General features: G+C 38.5%; 1 protein-coding gene across 1 annotated transcript in view; it reads right to left on the bottom strand.

The window, feature by feature from the left end:
• The window catches only part of ARHGAP15 (Rho GTPase activating protein 15), a 677,158-nt gene that overhangs the window by 129,086 nt on the left and 529,389 nt on the right, over positions 1-18,683 (bottom strand). Inside the window, exon 12 of the mRNA XM_065927842.1 lies at positions 8,181-8,315. Within this exon, the coding sequence (XP_065783914.1) occupies positions 8,181-8,315 (135 nt within the window). The remainder of the gene's footprint in view (positions 1-8,180; positions 8,316-18,683) is intronic.

The raw sequence follows: 18,683 nt of genomic DNA, 5'->3' as shown, positions 1-18,683 counted from the left end.
AGGGCATGTTTTAGCTTTGGGGCCTAGATTTCAAAGATGCTCACTCAACCTTATAGATACCATTTCTCAGAATTTGTTTTACTGCTTAATTAATCAGTGTATACCCAAAACTGGTCATAAATATTGTCTTCAAATGTGTGTGTGATTGCAACCTTTAAACTGAAGACTTTTTTAAAAAAATTAATTTATTTTAATTGGAGGTTAATTACTTTACAATATTGTTGTGGTTTTTGCCATACATTGACATGAATAAACTGAAGACTTGTATGGAATATCTTTACTGTCTCAGTTTATTGCTGGCTTGCCTAACCTCCAAGGCCCATATACATAAATACACACATACATACGGGCTTCCCTCATAGCTCAGTTAGTAAAGAATCTGCCTGCAATGCAGGAGACACCAGTTCGATTCCTGGGTCAGAGAGATCCGCTGGAGAAGGGATAGGCTACCTGCTCCAGTATTCTTGGGCTTCCCTAACTGGGAGACATGGGTTCAATGTGGGAGACCTGGTTCTATTCCTAGGTTGGGAAGATTCCCTGGAGAAGGGAAAGGCTACCCACTCCAGTGTTCTGGTCTGGAGAATTTCATGGACTATATAGTCCATGGGGTCACAAAAAGTTGGACACAACTGAGTGACTTTCACTTTCAATTCCATATGTATATACAGATATATTAAATAAACATGATATATATAAAACAAACATGATACATAAAAATCATGATATGTAATAAACATTAGGTATATAATATTTGGCTTCCCTAGTGGCTCAGATGATAAAGAATCTGACTGCAATGCAAGAGACCTTGGTCCGATTCCTGGGTTGGGAAGACCTGAAAACAATGACAAGGGGACTGGTATTAGAAGCACAGGTTTTTTCATTGTGGAGTTAGCAATGTTTGCATCCCTATGATGGGAAATACACAGGGCCATGGGAGGGATGGGAGGAATAGTAGTTATTTTTACACACAAAAGGTAACTTTGGAAATTGAGAATATAACACATCAACAAACCTCAAATCATGCTCTAAAATGAGCAGCAAAGAGCTGAGGTGAAGAAGGTGACCAAAATGAAATTATAAGATAGTCCTTGAATAAATGAACTTTGGTCCAGGCTTGAGAGAAATCTCTAAGCCTATTCCACATAAATAATAGATAAAACATTTTGTAAGGAAATCCATGAGGTCATTTCTCTTTGTTTCCCTCTCATCTACTAATCAGCCTATAGTTTTACTATTATCTCAGTGCTGATGATTGTTTTGATTTGAGGCAGTTAGATGAAAACTGATGGATTGAGAGCTTTTATGATATGGAGATAAAGAAGGTGCCATCTGTAAAAATTGAGAAAAAAACCTGTAGTAGGCAAAAAATGGCTCCATAAAGATGCCCATACTTTAATTCCAGGAGTCTGTGACACTCTTCCTTTACATGACAGAAGAGATTTTGAAGATGGGATTAAGTTAAGGACCTTGAGATGGGGAAGTGTCCTGGATGATTCAAGTGGGCCCAATGTAATAACAAGGATCCTCAAAAGAGGAGAGTGTAATCAGAAGCAAGTCTGGAGGAGACATGATAGTGGAAGAGGCTGGAGGGATGTGATGTCGTATGATTGTTGCCTGTGAAGGTGGAGGAAGGGAGCCCCTGGCTAACGCACGCAGGCAACCTTAGAAGCTGAAAGCAGTGAGAACCTCCAGAACATGGTCCTTCTGACTCTGGTTTTCACTCGGTGAGACCAGTGTCACACTTCTGTCCTACTGAAATATATGGCAATAAATCACTATTATTTTAGCCCACTGAGTTCAAGATAATTTGTTACGGCAGCAATAGGAAACTAATACACAATGTGCTATCAGAAACAGAGGCTCTAATTCAGAAAACAAAGAAATCCCTGTTTGAACACTCTGAAACAGGGATTTCAGGGTCCTAGTAGCACCATTCTAAATGGCAGAAGGCTCTAGAAAGAAGGCATTCTGGAAAATTGGGACACTGTACAATAGAGTCAGAAAAGAGTAAGTTCATTGTAAAAGAAAAAAACATAGAGAAAGATAAGCAATTATAGACTCCAGGAAAAAAATAAATGATCTACGCAAGAAAAGCATGATCCGACTATAAAGGGAACCAAATATGGCCAATAGTTTAAGCAATTTTTGGAGAGTAATAAAATAGATTCTGTTGGATCTGTTGAAGAATACTCTTTGAGAAGTGTAGGGATTGTAACAGTGAATTCTAAAGAAAAAAGCCTTTGTGAGATCTCTTGGACAGGCAATGAACAAGACTTACAAACTCATAGTAATACAAATATAAACTCTGTTTATTAGTTTCCAATTTGGTCAAGCCATTAAAACTTGAAGGGGTTAATGGCCAGTGATTGTGAAAAAAAGGAAGTGAGATATAGGAAAGTACAGAAAGGAAAATATACTTATCTTACAAAGGGAAGTTATGAGTTATTATAGAATATTGATGAAACAAGAAAGAGAGGATTATTTTTATTATTAAGTACCAAAATATAATAGCATGATTATCAAACATTTGAGGAAGTGGAATAGAATAAACTGATATTTCATATTAGGAATTATCTGTAGATAAGTCAAGAAGTAGAGATGTTATCCAGAGTTATGTAAATAACTACTAGAAGAGATAAAAACTGAAATAGCTGAAGGAGGTTTCCTCTTATGAACAGGCCTGGGGATGTGAAGTGATAGGACTCAATCCATCACTTTCCATTATAAATTCCTCTGTGGAATTTGGTTTGGTAAATGCTGTAGTTTGATACAAATGAGAAACTGTAAAAAAAGAATACTAGTAACACTTAAACTTGAAATAGTACTCACACGATTTAAGAAAATAATATTCAATATATCTAAATGAATTTCAAAAGGGGGTGTGTGAACAATTGGTTCTAAAAATAACACAGTGGAGGGTTGAAATGTACTCAAAGAGGGCAACATTTAAAGCATTGATACTTTTAGTATCTGTTAGTAAGTATTGAAACATTGCAAACTCTTGGAAAGTACTAGCTTTATTTCTAACCTAAAACTCCAATACTAAAATTTCTGATGATTTAATTCTAGCCTTGGTTTAAAAAAACACCAAAATGATATGATCTTCTGTAGAATGATATAGGATATATATGTCTTATATAGGATGATGTAACAGACATATATTTGGCAGCAGCTAGTTATTTATTCTTCCAGCAAGATTTCTTTTAGATAAACAGTCACAGAAAGGCAATGTAGGATGATGGAAGGTATTTATGTTTTAGAGTCTGCAGCTTAATGCTAAACCTAATCTTCTGAGCCACATGAACTCGGGAAATATTTTGAGACTTGCTTTATTCCTCTGAAAAATGAATTTCTTTCAAATCATTTATTGAGCACCTAATACAGAGTAAGGAAAATGTTAGGCTGTATAAGTCTCACAGAAACTTTTTGAGCTAGAAATTATATTCCACATAATTTTTCCATTTCTTCTGTATTCTGTGTTATTATCAGAAATGAACTATATAATTATAAAAAATGCCAACAAGTTTTCCTTTCCCAGGAATTTTGAAAAGATGCAGGTAGTAAAATAGAAAAGACACTGTTTGTTGCCTCTTTTCTTTGGGTCTGTAGAGGTACCAGAACAAAAGAGATGGGAATAGAGATAAACTTAGTACATTTCCTAGGATTTAGATGTACTGGAAATGTCCGCACCCCCTGCAGGCTTTTAGCTACAAGATTGCATCACCTATCAGAAAACTCTAAAGCTGTGTTTTTGTACTGAGTTCACATTTAAGGTATTAATAATGCCTTCAGCACAAGTCATTTCCAGGGAATTAATTTCCTAGCAGTCAGTGGGTTAAATCCCCACAAAATAACGTGCAGGTGACCCAGTTGTATTGACCTCAAATATAGAATTTCAGATCAATAGCTGCAGTACTTGGATTCTCAAATCTAAAATAATCGCAGGTGTTTTTGTTACCCCAGTGGATGTTATCAGACAGGGGATCACTATGGCAATTGCAGGTTCTTATCATATTAATGTTTGTTTTTGGTCCAAAAAGAAACTACTTAAAAAAGTAAATGCCTTCTGTTCCCTCTTCTTGGAATATGTAATGATGACTTTCAAACATACAATAAAAATTAACAGTATTTCAAATAGTACAAATGGTCATTAATTGCTTTTACATGAAATAGCATTTCTTCTTCAGAAGCAGAGCATTACAGCTGGATGCAAAATTCTTTTTGGTCTATTCACCTTTTAACTCTGTCATGAAAGCATAACAGAAGATCTCTCAATTTGTAACCAAGTAGAAATGCTAAGCCTTCACAAACTGGGCTTGGAGGTAGTGAGGCAGGAGAGGGAAACGATGTTATAGCTACCTGAACCATGACATTGACTGGCATGACATTTTGCTAGTGGCTAATCAGTGACCAGACATCACTTCAAGCATTGACACCAACAGAGGGAACCGATTACCCATGTGGGAAAGAAGCTGAGAGCCAAGTAAGGAAGAGTGTAGTAACCAAGTAACTAGAGACTGCGGAAAGCCACTACCAGCCTGGAGGGACAAATGGAGGAGTGTCCCCATCGCCAGATGGAAGTTGGAGCCAGAATGGGCTGAAGACATGGAGCAGACGGATCCTCGGGTGGGGAAGCTACCTGAGGAAGTGGGTGGGCAAGGGAGAGAGGGGTGGAGGATAAACTAAAAACCTGGGTTATCTTTTCCTTCCCCCTCCCTCTGCCAACTACCACTGGCCACTTCCTTTGACTGCAGGAGCATCTCTGTAACACAACTGGGGAGGTTCAACCTTCCACAGGTACAAAGCAAAGAAGTGACAAAAGGAGACGGTCAAAGAAGCCCAGAGCCAGCATATATGGACATCTCCCCTGGGGAATTACTTTACCTGGCTGGTTCCTTTTCATGAAAAGTTACGAACTCATGAGTAGGTCTGCTGAGCTCAAAATACAGATTTCACAAGAAGCAGTGAGTACTGTGATAAAGCCCAGCACCTCTCTGGGATGGATAAGAATGTATTTACAGTTTCAATTTTTTTTTTTTTTTTTTTTTACTCAGTTAGTGCACATTGTGTAACAGCGCCTCCTCTGGTGTGGTTTTGCCATTTCCAAGCAACTATGTGGCCACTCTCCTATTGCTTAAGGATATTTAAATACGAACTACAACTTTGAGCTGAGTTAAGAATTCAAGAACTAACGTCAAGGTTATGTCAAAAATGCATGGATTAGCAAACATATGTCCCTTTACAGCATATTTCTCAACCACATTAACCTCTTGGTTAGTCCCTCCATTTTATATATGAAAAAATGACTAAGTACTGCATGAGTTAGGTAAGGCAAGACTGTTGAGATTGATTCTCCTTGCTTTGAAAAATGAAGGAAAAACTCCGCTCTCTTTGCTTCTAAATCACTTTTTAAAAACAAAGCTGATCTGAAGAAACACTGTTAGCATTTGTTCAGTATCTTACATCTTTAAAGGGACGTCCTAAAGTACTTTCTCATTCATTCACAACATAGCCTCTTTGATAGGAGTTGGAAAAAATCATTGCAACAGCCATACATCACAGTAGCATGCTGCCTACCTCAATCTGCTTTGTTAAGTTCTGACCATGCCAGTGTTTCTGAAATTCTGTCCAATTTGGAGCTGAGTCTAGGATAGCCCAGAGATGGTCTTACTTTTTATGGAAATTCAAAGGATATAACCTCACACGGGTTTGAGGGCCTGTTTTCCACATCTTTAGACTAAGAGAATGGCTTGCCTAACATCTTCAGAATCAGGTTAAACAAGGAAGCTTAAATGATGGGTTGTGGCTCAGCTGGTAAAGAATCCGCCTGCAATGCAGGAGACCTGAGTTTGATCCCTGGGTTGGGAGGATCCCCTGGAGAAGGAAAAGGCTACCCACTCCAGTATTCTGGCCTTGATTTTTCCATGAACTGTATAGTCCAGGGGGCCGCTAAGAGTAGGATACGACTGAATGATTTTCACTTTCACATGATGGGTATATTACATCACAGCCCTCACATCAGCACTAGCACGAGTATGCTTCCAATGAGACAATTCTCACCTAAAAGTATGGAGACCACGATGTGAAATTTGTATGACTTCTTTAGATATATAGAATCAGAGTACATGGGTGCATGCTAAGTTGCTTCAGTCATGTCTGACTCTGTGCTGTTCAGCCTGCCATGCTCCGTGGTCCACGGGCTTTCCCAGGCAAGAATACTGGAATGGATAGCCATGCCCTCCTCCGGGGTAACTTCCTGACACAGGGATTGAATCCACATCTCATATCTCCCACGTTGGCAGGTATGTTCTTTACCACTAGCGCCACCCAAATGCAGAAGCCCCCAACGTCTTACTGGAATGCTGTCCTAGCATTATGACTGACCTTCCATATCAGAATAAACTGTTATGGAAATTCAGGCTTGTTTATTTTTGTCTTTATTCTTCCTTTTAAAAAGAAGTTAAGAGAGCCTGGGAACTATAAAATACTGTTCTTCTTGAGAAACAGAGGACTCATGAAATAAAAAGTCTGACAGGGGATAAGAGTTCCAGCCTCACTTCAAAACCCATATTTAAAGCACTGTTCCTCTATTCAACAACAACAACAACATCTGAAATTGTGAGCAGGCAGCAAGAAAAGACCTTGGGAGAATAAACTCTGCTTTATTCCTCTTGATATCATTTTGCCAGAGCTTTAAACAAGCGTGAAGACTTTTGTGAAATGAAAAACAGAATAAAAGAGCATATTGAGGAGCTGTTTCCAACAGGCTCCCCGTATCCCACTCCCCCTAATGGGAATGCTGTACACACAGCCATCCAAGATCAGACCTCCTAAGTAGAGCATTTTTTTTCTTGGAGATTTTTCTCATTTGGACTTTAATTAAGCTCCTGCCAGGCTTGCAAGCTTTTTAATTTTACCTTTCTTTCTTCTTTCTTTTTCCTCCTTGAATCAGCCTGCTTGCCAGGAAACTTTTTCCAAGCTGTCACAATCATAGTAAGTATATCCTAAGATATTAATATTAAATTTAGAAATGTACTAGTTGCTGTTGCTTCAAGAATCAATAGCAGAAGTTTCCTCACATTTGGAAAGATTTTCATTCATTTGCTCATTCATTCATTTATTCATTAATTCATTTGTTTTTCCTTAAGCGTGTGTGTGTGTGTGTGTGTGTGTTATGAATGAGAAGATAACAAAAAGGAGGCTTCATTGAGTGTACAATGACTACCGGCTAGTGACATAACTCAACCTCCCCCAAAGCCACCAGTTTAATAGAAGAAACTTTCCATTACTTAATTGATACTCACAATGTCCATAAGCAAACTGTAGCCAACTCTTTCCTAGTGTTGGTGGGCATAGGGTGAGTGGTCCCTTAAGAAGGTAATGTCTCAGTCGATGATTTAACACCTCTTTGATGAAATGTAATGTTTAATTCACTTCAGTTCTTTTTCAAAGTCCCCTTGTAATCAGTTAAACTCATTGTGACTCCAAAAGTATAAAGGTAGGGGCTGGGGCTTTGGAGGTGACCCCTTTAAGGCAGATTGCGCACAAGGACCTAGTGTAGAGCACAAGGAACTCTGCTCAGTGTTATGTGGCAGCCTCTCTGCTCCTGGAGAGGAGTCTGAGGGAGAATGGACACTTGCATATGCTCGGCTGGGTTCCTTTGCTATCTACCTGAAGCTATCACAACGTTGGTAACCAGCTATGCTGCTGCTGTTGCTAAGTCGCTTCAGTCGTGTCCGACTCTGTGCGACCCCATGGACTGCAGCCTACCAGGCTCCTGGGATTTTCCAGGCAAGAGAACTGGAGTGGGGTGCCATTGCCTTCTCCAGTTAACCAGCTATATTCCAATATAAAATAAAAAGTTGAAAAAAAAAAAGCAAGAAAAAAATAAAGCAGATTGTATGAGAAGCTATTTTAGTTGAAAGCTATTTAATTGAAAACCAGCCACCCTAAACAGGATGTCTTCTTCTTGTTTTTTCTTAATTTTTAAAAATACTCAGATAATATTGCAGAAATAAGAATAAGCCATCAGAAGCACCAAAACTAGAATGGAAGCTGTGGAGCGTTGGGGGCATTATCATCGCCATGACTGCTGTTCTCGCCACTCTTATTGTTTACTTAGTAATAATTCCACACCACCAGGTTTTTGCACCAGCCATTCCTGCATATGAGGTACTTACTGATCGCCTCCACAAACTGCTCAAAGAAACTGTAAGGGAAGAGCGGCTCAGGCAAGTCCCGGAAAAACATCTTCAGTGCTCCGGTGACAACGTGGATGTCCTCCCACTGGCTGTCGTCCAAATTCAGCTTCTCTTCTGGGAAAACACGAGGAGAAATGGAACAACTGGTTTTAATGAAACAATTACAAGACACTAATTATTATGTTAATGTTTGCCTACTATCATCAGCAACCGTTAACAGCCTTCTGCACCTAGAGGTTTGGTGCTGTGCATGTTTTTTTTTTTTTCTTTTTTCCATAGGAAGGGAACATTTTCAATGGAATACCATCTGTAGGAATGCAGCTAACAAAAAAACAAGAGACACAAAGAGACCGTGCCGTTGACACAGTATGTCAGATACATTTATTCCCATAATGCATCAGTATGAAAATTAGCATCACAGCTCAACATGATTCAAAGCTATTTGGTTTAGAGGCCGAGGGGCTAAGAGTTGCCAATGATGGCTGGCTCAAGGGACCGGCCTAAAGGCCTTGCTGAGCCAACAGGAGACATATGCTAAACATGGCAATAGAAAATGAGTTATTGCTTTACATGTGTTAGCCTTGCTATGTACAAGGGAATAATGGGTAACACTTTTTTCCTTTTTTCGCTGAATATAAAGTCAGCAAGGAATAGAATACCGAGTGAGAAAGGATATTAATTCCTTCTTACTGCTTCAAAAATATCTTTTTTTTTTTTTTAGTTTTCATCTCAGCGAGGAAAATGTGCCCAGCAACAATATTAGACAGACCCCTGTTGGCCTACGTAGGCTATGCAAAGCTGTCAAAAATGATAACACACTAAAGGCAAACCACAAGTGCTCACCAACTCCTCTTAGAAACAACGGAAATGTTTGCTTGGGAAGCTTGAGTGAGTTGAGACATTTAAATATTAAAGAAAATAAAGGCCCCGGTAAAGTTCTCAGAAGAAATAAAGAGAGTCTGGGCAATTATTTCCTTCCCTTTCGTCTTCAGTATGAAAGACTGGAACCATTCTCACTCAAAAAGTGGATGCAATAATGTCTGAAAGTGACACCTTTACACATAACTAAAAGGGAGCAGGCATACAAGCATCGCTGCGGAAACACAGTATTTGTCTTTCTGAACGTTACAACACAGAAAAGATTTTGGATTCTGGGTTTAATGAAAACTGAAGCTAACCATTTTGGACAACCTGGGGGTTAACAGGAAAGCTGGGGATCCTGGCAAGAACTTAATAGGTATTTGGTCAACTGGAATTGTGTGTCTTTACCGATGTCTTGGGCTCACATTTAGATGACTGCTTGTGTCAGTTTTATGAATGCAGAGGAGAATTTGCACCAAAAATGTAAGAAAAGCTGAGAATTGTCACTGTAGGGAATCTCTGCATGGGCTGTTTTGCTAATAGTGTTCATGTCCTTTTAAAAATATTAGCTGAAATCTTTATCAGATCTTTTTTTCGAAATGGATTATTATTCCCAGGGCTGGTAAGTGACGTTTCTGCTCAACTGGCTGTTTGCAAAGAGAAGGAGTGAAGGTGAATCTGTTTATTTCAGCTGGGCTATTTTCTTCTTCCCTTTCAGTCTCCATCCCTACCTCAATCATAACACAATAATTCGACCCACAACAAAATCAGCAGAGGAGACCTTCTTTCTGCCCTGCAATCATTTTTGATTGATTGTATTTCAACAATTAGTCTTTTATTTGGCTACACACTATTGAAATAGGACGACAGCATCCTAGCAGGCCAGCTTTAAACAGTCAACTGTTAACAATAGCATCAAAAAGGGAGACCTGATGGGGTTTACTGTCACTTTAAAGAACGGGGTTTTCACATTGTTGAAATCTGTCAGATATTTTGAAATGTCCCTCTCACTATGGTGCCACACCCCCTGCGTGCCCTTATAATAAAATTGGTTTTACTCCTGATTAAATCATTTTCTCCCTACCCACTACCATACTTCTCATAATGGACCTGTGCGCGCTACAGCTGGTGTTCTTCCCATGGTACCAATTCTTACTTTATCTTTTAAGCACTTTGCTGCTAAGATCTCATGCAGAGTGCTTATGTTTTGTTAAGAGCTTCATTCTTAGAGAAATAGCTTAACACATGTTCTAAAAATGTTGTACAACTTATTGCTTAAAGCACATTTAGAAAATGTATAAGTACGGTAGCTTTGGCACTGCACTTTAAGTGGAAAACTAAATACACACAAACACACACATACACACACAAGCTCACATGCACAACTATCTCTACCAAAAATGTATCACAAAAGTCCACACAAAAAGTCATTTTGATGCATAGGTTTAACAGCACAAAAGTCCAACACAAAACACTATTTTGCAGCCTAAGTTTAAGTTTGGCAGGTTAAAAAACAGGATGGTTTTATTTGAAGCAAGAAAAGACGAAGAGCAAACAATTGTGTAACCAAAGATAGATGCCAGTCATGTTTGTCACCTCCAGATAAACTGAAGATTATCTGAACTGAAAGCAGATTCAACTGCTTTTGAAAATGAAATATTTCAATATACATGAAAAAGAAAATCTACCACTCAATCAACACCATTTGATTATATCCACTCAAAATGCCATATAATATCAATATCAACTTGTGTTACTCAAACTAACATTTCTATTAGGTGGTCTTCATTTTAAAAAGACCATGTATAGCCCCTCAACAAGTAGCTTCAATAAATAAGATGATAAGTAGTTGGAAAGTATTTTGGTATATAATACCTAATTTTTATATTGTTTTTCCATAAACAACCAAGGTTAAGAATTCTTTGTAAAACAGAGGACTTTAAGGCATATTTTTCAAGACCACTGCTACTTATCTAAACACGCAGTTGGGTCCATATTTATATGCCTTCTCATGAATGCAATCAGTAGTGAAGTTGAAGTGACACTCATCTCTGTGTTAACAGGCATCATTATGAACACATTTGTACTATCTGATAGGCATTTTCTAACAGATCTGTTAGCGGGGATGATGTCTTCTCGGTCCCCGCTTTTCAAACAAGCAGGATTTCTCTGTAGGGAAGCACTGTTGACATTTGGGACTGAACATTTTTTTGTAACGGGGGCTGTCCTGCTCATGCTATGGTATTTAATAGCATCCCTGACCTCGGCCAACTTGTTGCCAGCAGCACTTCCCAATGCTGCTGATGAAAAACGTCTCCAGATATTGCCAAATATCTGGTGGGGGTACAAAGTAATCCCCAGTGGAGAACCAAAACAATGGAGTCTGTAAGAGTCTATAAAAGTTACTCAATAAACGTTGGTTTGTGAAGTTTACCTTTGGTGGGCAGAGAAAGAGAAAACTAGATATGTGCATGTTGAGGTTCCTTTAACATGAACTTAAGTGCTGGTGGGGCTTCCCTGGTGGCTCAGGTGGTAAGAATCTGCCTGCAATGCAAGAGACCTGGGTTTGATCCCTTGATTGGGAAGATCCTCTGGAGAAGGGAACGGCAACTCCAGTATTCTTGCCTGGAGAATTACATGGAGAGAGAGGTGGGCTACAGTCCATGGGGTAGCAAAAATATGGATGAGTAACTAACACAATCAACACTAAGATCTGGCAGTTATTATTGACAAAATAAAAACCTGTTACAGAACAAAATTCAGATGACTACATTTTAGGGAATCTTTGCAACAGAAACAATAACCAACGGTTATTTGGTAGGCTGCAGTCCATGGGGTCGCGAAGAGTCAGACACGACTGAGCGACTTCACTTTCACTTTTCACTTTTATGCACTGGAGAAGGAAATGGCAACCCAAGCCAGTGTTCTTGCCTGGAGAATCCCAGGGATGGGGATACGCACAGAGTTGGACACGACTGAAGTGACTTAGCAGTAGCAGAATTTGATGCTTACAGCATGCTAGAGACTATCCTATGCCCTTTACATTCTTTTTATATAATTTTTTTCAATAATGAGGCCTATGCTATTGTTATCATCAGCTTATCTTACAGACAAGGAAAATGAGGCATGTATAGATTAAGTACAATTCCCATGGCTGACAAGTTATAAACCCAGGATAAGGAGTCAGTATGCTGTTGTTGTTGCTTAGCCTCTAAGTCAGGTCTGACTCTTTTGCGACCCCATGGACTGTAGCCCACCAGGCTCCTCTGTCCCTGGGATTTCCCAAGCAAGAAGACTGGAGTGGGTTGTCATTTCCTTCTACAGGGGATCTTCCCAACCTAGGGATCGAAACTGCATCTCCTGCACTTCAGACAGATTCTTTACCGACTGAGCCACCCGTGAAGCCCAAGGAGTCAGTCAGTCTCTCTCCAAACCACTATAGTTAGGCTAAGCCTGGCTGGCAGAAGCTGAAAGGGTAAAGGCAAGTAAATAATAATTGCCAGTGGTAGTGGATTGACTATTACTTCAAAGATAGTGACTTTTATATTTTATCCCTAAATATCTTACTTGAGGCTATGCTTTTACCTGTAAACTGACTCTGATCTTTCCTAATTACTCATTTATAGAATAAACAGATTCTTATATAAACAGATATAAAGCAAACTGGCAATAAAAAGAATGCATTAGGAATGGGACAGAAGATGGAGCAAATTACTATGTGGTGCTAGAATGAAGAGGAAATATGATAGAGTGAGAAAGAGATTACATAAAACACCAGGCCTGGATTTACCACTAATTTATTGTGTATCTATTTATTTATTTGTGAAATGAATATATTTAGAAGGATAGTCATTTGTATCAAATGAGAAAATGTATCTGAAAAACATTTGGAAAGCAAAAAAACCTCAAACATATCCAAGATGCCATTGTGATAGGGAAGGTAAATAAAGGCCCAAAAGGCAAAATATATTAGGGATTAAAGCAATGGAAATACTGAGCAAACATCATAAACCGTCCTGATTGTCTTAGAGGATTTACCTCAGCATGATGCAATTTGTCATAGGAGCTCAACAAAAACTTTACATGCTGGAGTCCAGTACTGGGAAGAAGTCTGGTTGAATCAAGACACCTCACAATCATCACACCAATAATCTGTGCTGGTTTTTCCTGGCCCTCTAATCAGGTTATTGTAAATTCATGTTGGCTATGGCTTTTGGCTTAAACCATTTAAACAGAATTGAAGACAGCTTCAGCTCCAAAATCCAAAGTCACCCTGTGACTTTTAAGATACCACAAGAAATATATTTTAATATTGTATCCAAGCATTCAAGTCTATCTTGAAATGTCCTTCCTTAAAGGGTTTTTTTGTGGATTTTGTTGTTTTAAATAAAAACTTACCTATATCCAGCTAAAAAGCCACTATATTTGAAATTAAACATTTTTGACAACAGCTATTAGTAATTACCTCTTTTTAAAAAGGAGAACTAAAAGGTGGATCTTTGATAGCCACAGTATGTCATGGTGATTTCCATGGGAAAAGGCATATTTAAATATCACTAACAGGATTTCCTTGTGGTCCAGTGGGTAAGAATCCACTTGCCAACGCAGGAGACACAGGTTCAATCCCCGGTCCAGGAAGATTCCACATGCCTTGAAGCAGCTAAGTCTGTGTACCACGACTACTGAGCCAGGCTCTAGAACCCATGAACCACAACTACAGAGCCCATGTGCTTCAAATATTGAAGCCTGTACACCTGTAGCCTACGCTCCACAATGAGAAACCATCACAAAGAGAAGCCTGCACACCGCAGTCAAGAGTGGCCCTTGCTTGCCCCAGCGAGAGAAAGTCCACACACAGCAAGGAAGACACAGTGCAGTCAGTAAATAAATAAATAAATATCGCTAATAGTTTAATCACCATTCTCTTATTGTATTATATATTGCTCTACAGACTCGGTGTAACCCCAAGTTGCAACAGGAAGTTTGAATTTAACTAAAGGCACTGTGGTAACCTAGGATTGGTTGCCATGAAGCTGCAGACAAGCTTGGACTCTCCAGAGTAGAATAGTTACAAAAGAAGAAAGATGCGCATCTTTGTGTATTGAAAAACAAGTACACTTTTACCTTGTAAATTTTCCACGGCAGTTTTAAAGTCCTCTTCCAACTTTTATTTTACTGGTGTAATAAAAAAAAAAAAAAAGAAAGAGGAAAAGACAGCCCGACTTTACCAGGATACAGAGAGAATAGCTCTGATACCATTAATACAGTGACAAGAACCTATTACATCGTGAAACTCTCATAAAGGATGTGGTATCTGCTTCCAGCGCAGATGACCATTTGGAAACCTTATCGGAAAGCCCTGCTGGGTGCATGAAAGTCACATCATGAACGAAAGGGATGCCATAGGGACAATCGATCCAAAAAATAATAATATGTTTGGCCATAAAATCAAACTGGAAGATTAGATATAAGAGTGGATGAAACATATCGTTTGTAAGGATACAGCTGATTTTTAGTTTAGCATTTAAAGGGGTGGATCAAAAGGAAGTCGGGTGAATCATCCAACTAGCTCAACTTTTCCTGTCGTGTTAGCTCTTTAAAGTGACAGTTCCATCTGATTTCTGGTGGATTAGAGAGGTTCCAAATTCTCAAGCACAGCGATATGTACACTTTGTGCCAAAACCATCCTCTTTGCATCCTGCACCCGCTAAAGACCCTCTGTAATTCCTTGGGAACAACATCAGACTTTGGTGGGGACATTATCTTAGGACATTAGGCTGGTTGACCAGTTAATTTGCTAGTTCATTTAATTTTTACTCAACAATTGTAGCTTGAATGGAGACTACATATTAGGAGCTGTATTTGGAGCCTTTTCAGAGCTGCAACTGTTGAGGCTGCTTTGTATACCTCAAAGAAGAGGGCTTCGCCAGGTGCTCAGAAATATTCAAGTGAAAATAAATTAGGTTCTAGACATTTTACATCTTATTCCTGTCCCCTAGAATAACACTCTGTTTTACCTTAAAGCAGAGATCCCCAAAATGTGCTATGTCTGTTACGGGCTGAGCTGTGCCCCCTCTGCACCCCACACACTGCTCCAATGAGTAACTTGAAGTCTCAGCCCCCTGTCCCCCACCATATTTGCAGATGGGCCTTTAAAGAGGTAATTAAGGTAAAATGAGGTGACATGGATGGCTTTATTCCAATATGACTGGTTTCTTTATAAGACGGGGCAATTAGACATCACAAAGAAAGACCATGTGAAGACATCGGAAAAAGGCATCCATACGCTAAGGAGAGAAGCTTCAGAAGAAAGCAAACTTGCCAACACCTTGATTCTGGTCAGAGAGGAAATACATTTCCATTGTTTAATCCCCTAACCCCTCATCCCTCCTAGTCTATGATACTTTGTTCGGCAGTCCTAGAGAATGAATACAATGCCCAAAGTTTCTGTGCAGAGGAAGACATCATGTTCCTAGATCACATCTAGACATTTTCTCAAATCATGGGCCATGTCACACATATGAAATATGGTAGACAACAGAAATAGCTATTTAAGTAATTCAAACTAAATAAAAATAATTATCTAGATTCAGAGAAAGCATTTGAAGGTTGAATTAATTGAACAATTTCTTGCCTATTCAGGCTCAACCTAACTATTTCAAATGGTTTAGTATATACACATGCAGGATACTCTCCAGCAAGACTAGCAGACAAAGAATAAAATCATGATTGCTATTTTCTTACCCATTCTTTTTTGTAGCTACTACTTCTAAAGGAGAACTATTTCATTGCTGCTATAGGCCAAGACATGAAATACTAAGGAACATTTAAAATGGTTCTCTGGAAATCTTGGGCTTCCCAGATGGTGTTAGTGGTAAAGAATCTGCCTGCCAATGCAGGAGACACAAGGGAAGCAGGTTTGATCCCTGGGTCGGGAAGATCTCCTAGAGTAGGAAATGGCAACCCACTCCAGTATTCTTGCCAGGGAAATCCCATGGACTGAGGAGCCTGGCGGGCTGCAGTCCATGGGGTCGCAAGCAGTTGAGTATGACTGAGCACACATGTGCACACACACACAGACACACACACAAACACACACACACACAGGAGATCTCAATGCAAGACAAATCCACTCTCTATGGCCGTGGTTACCTATCAAAGCAGGCAGAAAGCTGTTTTAAATATGTAACTTTATATTCCAAAACCAAAGAAATTTATTCCTTACTATTTACCACAGTAACCTGCTGGAAGCTATTAGAAGACATACATTTGAAAATGGTTACTCTACTATAAAAGGAGATGGTTTGATCCATATAGAGAATGGACACTTTTGCCACCTAGTCTACCAAATTCAGTTTTGTGTGGCCTCCTTGTAGTAAGAAAAAGGGAGGGACAAAGAAAATAAGCAGAAATTCTCCAACATCCTAAAGCCTCTTTCATGAAAGCTTCTATTTCTTAACTCCACTGGGTTAAGTGAAAATAAATTGGGGTATTTTGGTATGCCATATTAGCTTGCTTTCCATGGACTTCATGCTGTGTATATTTCTTTGGAAATCACTTAAGAAGCCCAAGGCATGCAAATAATGTCACAGGCTAATGAAATGTCTTTAGTGACTCTCTTTGATGGTGGTGGAGCAGCCTTCTACTCTATCTATCCTTCCCCAGCTAACCAGTACAGGAACTGAGTCAAGAGTGACTATGCCTTATTTTTATTTTTCCTCAGATTTCATTTGAATGTAAATAATAACATAATAAATAGGTACAACTGAAATTTGTGAAGCAGGCACCACAGATGGAAAGTATAACAAACGTGTCATTGACTTGTGCATTTTTAATTTATAACGGCATAACATAAAACATCTTCCCATCATAACTCCATGTATAATGCCACCTTATAAAATGCTGTTATGGACATTACTTTTCTCTCCTGGCTTCTAGGTTTTTTTTGTCTAGGCATCCAAGGAGAGATAGCCCTGTTCAGACTCCAACAACAGTAACAATGATAAAAATGAATTGACTTTGTTAGGATCATAAATTTTAAAAGAAGGATACATTTCATGATACCAATATATACTTCTTTAATTCCTTTCTTACTCAGAACTTCCAATACTGCTCTTATTTCCATGCAGTCAAAGGCTTTTTGTGCTCTGCAGACACTATACACAATGGTTCATTTTATTTGACCATCTTCTCCAAACAGATTCTGAATTCACTCGAATTCCATGGATGATTTCATACATTACATACGCCAAAGGGTAGAGAATCCGTAGGATTAAATTTCAAGTCATTTTTGAAAGTTTTCTTCGTTATCGGCTCTAAGTTTCAACACTATTGCTTTTTGTTCTCTCTGAGTTATATTACATTTGTAAATACCAAGCAGAAGGTCAGGTCAAAACATATCTCATAATGATATCTAGGAAATAAATATAACTAAGGTCTATAAATACCCATATACAGATAACATGTCTATTGTAGGTATATGCACATATATAGATATGGCTTAACATACTGGTTTCCTTATTTGTCTAATGAGAACCGTCATCTCTCCCTCCTAATTTTGTGTAGAATTCAGTGAAGAGATGTGAAAGATCTAGTATAGGCTTGTTATACATTATTAGGAAATTTATTTGAGTATTATCTGTGTCAATCAGACTTTGGCAAATATTTTCAGAATCTTATATAATATCTGGCTTAAATTACTCCTTTTACTATGCTGTCCTGAGAGATGTAACTTTTGATGAAAAGAAAAGTTTGACCATTTAAATAAGAACTGATAAACAATTGAAGCTTAACAAATATATAACAATAATACAGCTGACCCTTGAACGACCTGGGTTTGAACCACAAGGGTTTACTTAATATACACATTTTTTTTCAAATGTTGCAGTGCTAAATGAGCCACACTTGGTCAAATCAGCAGATGCAGAGCCACGGCTACAAGAGGAACTGTACATATGGAGGGTGGATTATAAATTAGACTGTGATTTGCAACTGCATGGAAGGTCTGCCACACCTAATCCTTTCAGTGCTCAAGGGTCATCGGTAAGTACAAATTACAAAAATAAACCCAACAACAATGACTGTTTTCTGGTGAAATAAAAATCTAAATAGAAACAAAGTCAAAAGAAAAAGGAATGTGCATGCTGAAAATGAAGTGAAGGAATGAAATTCCATCATTATACATCAGTTTCAGCATTACATTTATAGCGCAAAGTGAAACAAAACTGTCAATCAAGTTAATACATTCACTTATTAAAAATAAAGCACCTAATAAGTGTCAAATGCGCTAAGTGCAAGAGGTATGGGTGGGGAAGGCAGTTATAACGACAGAACGAGGATTGTACGCTATCTAAGAAATGGTATATAATCTCTTGAAATATGACAATTCTTAAGTTTTCTAACATTAGTACTAGAATTATGCTGTCTCTAGGAAAGGAGCTACTCCTTTTAATTTTATATTCACTTCATTAGTACAAAGACATGCTCAATTAGTTGCTTACTCAGTATCTTTTTAATAAAGATGATGATGATAACTATATAAATGTCCAAGTCTGAGGGTTATCTACGGTTCCTTTCGTAGAAAGACAGGAAGACATCATTTGCTGTGGTCTCAGGTGAACT

This window comes from Muntiacus reevesi, chromosome 3 (assembly GCF_963930625.1).
Source record: "Muntiacus reevesi chromosome 3, mMunRee1.1, whole genome shotgun sequence".
In the NCBI taxonomy this organism is placed as follows: Eukaryota; Metazoa; Chordata; class Mammalia; order Artiodactyla; family Cervidae; genus Muntiacus; species Muntiacus reevesi.
This window is presented reverse-complemented; position numbering and strand designations above follow the sequence as displayed.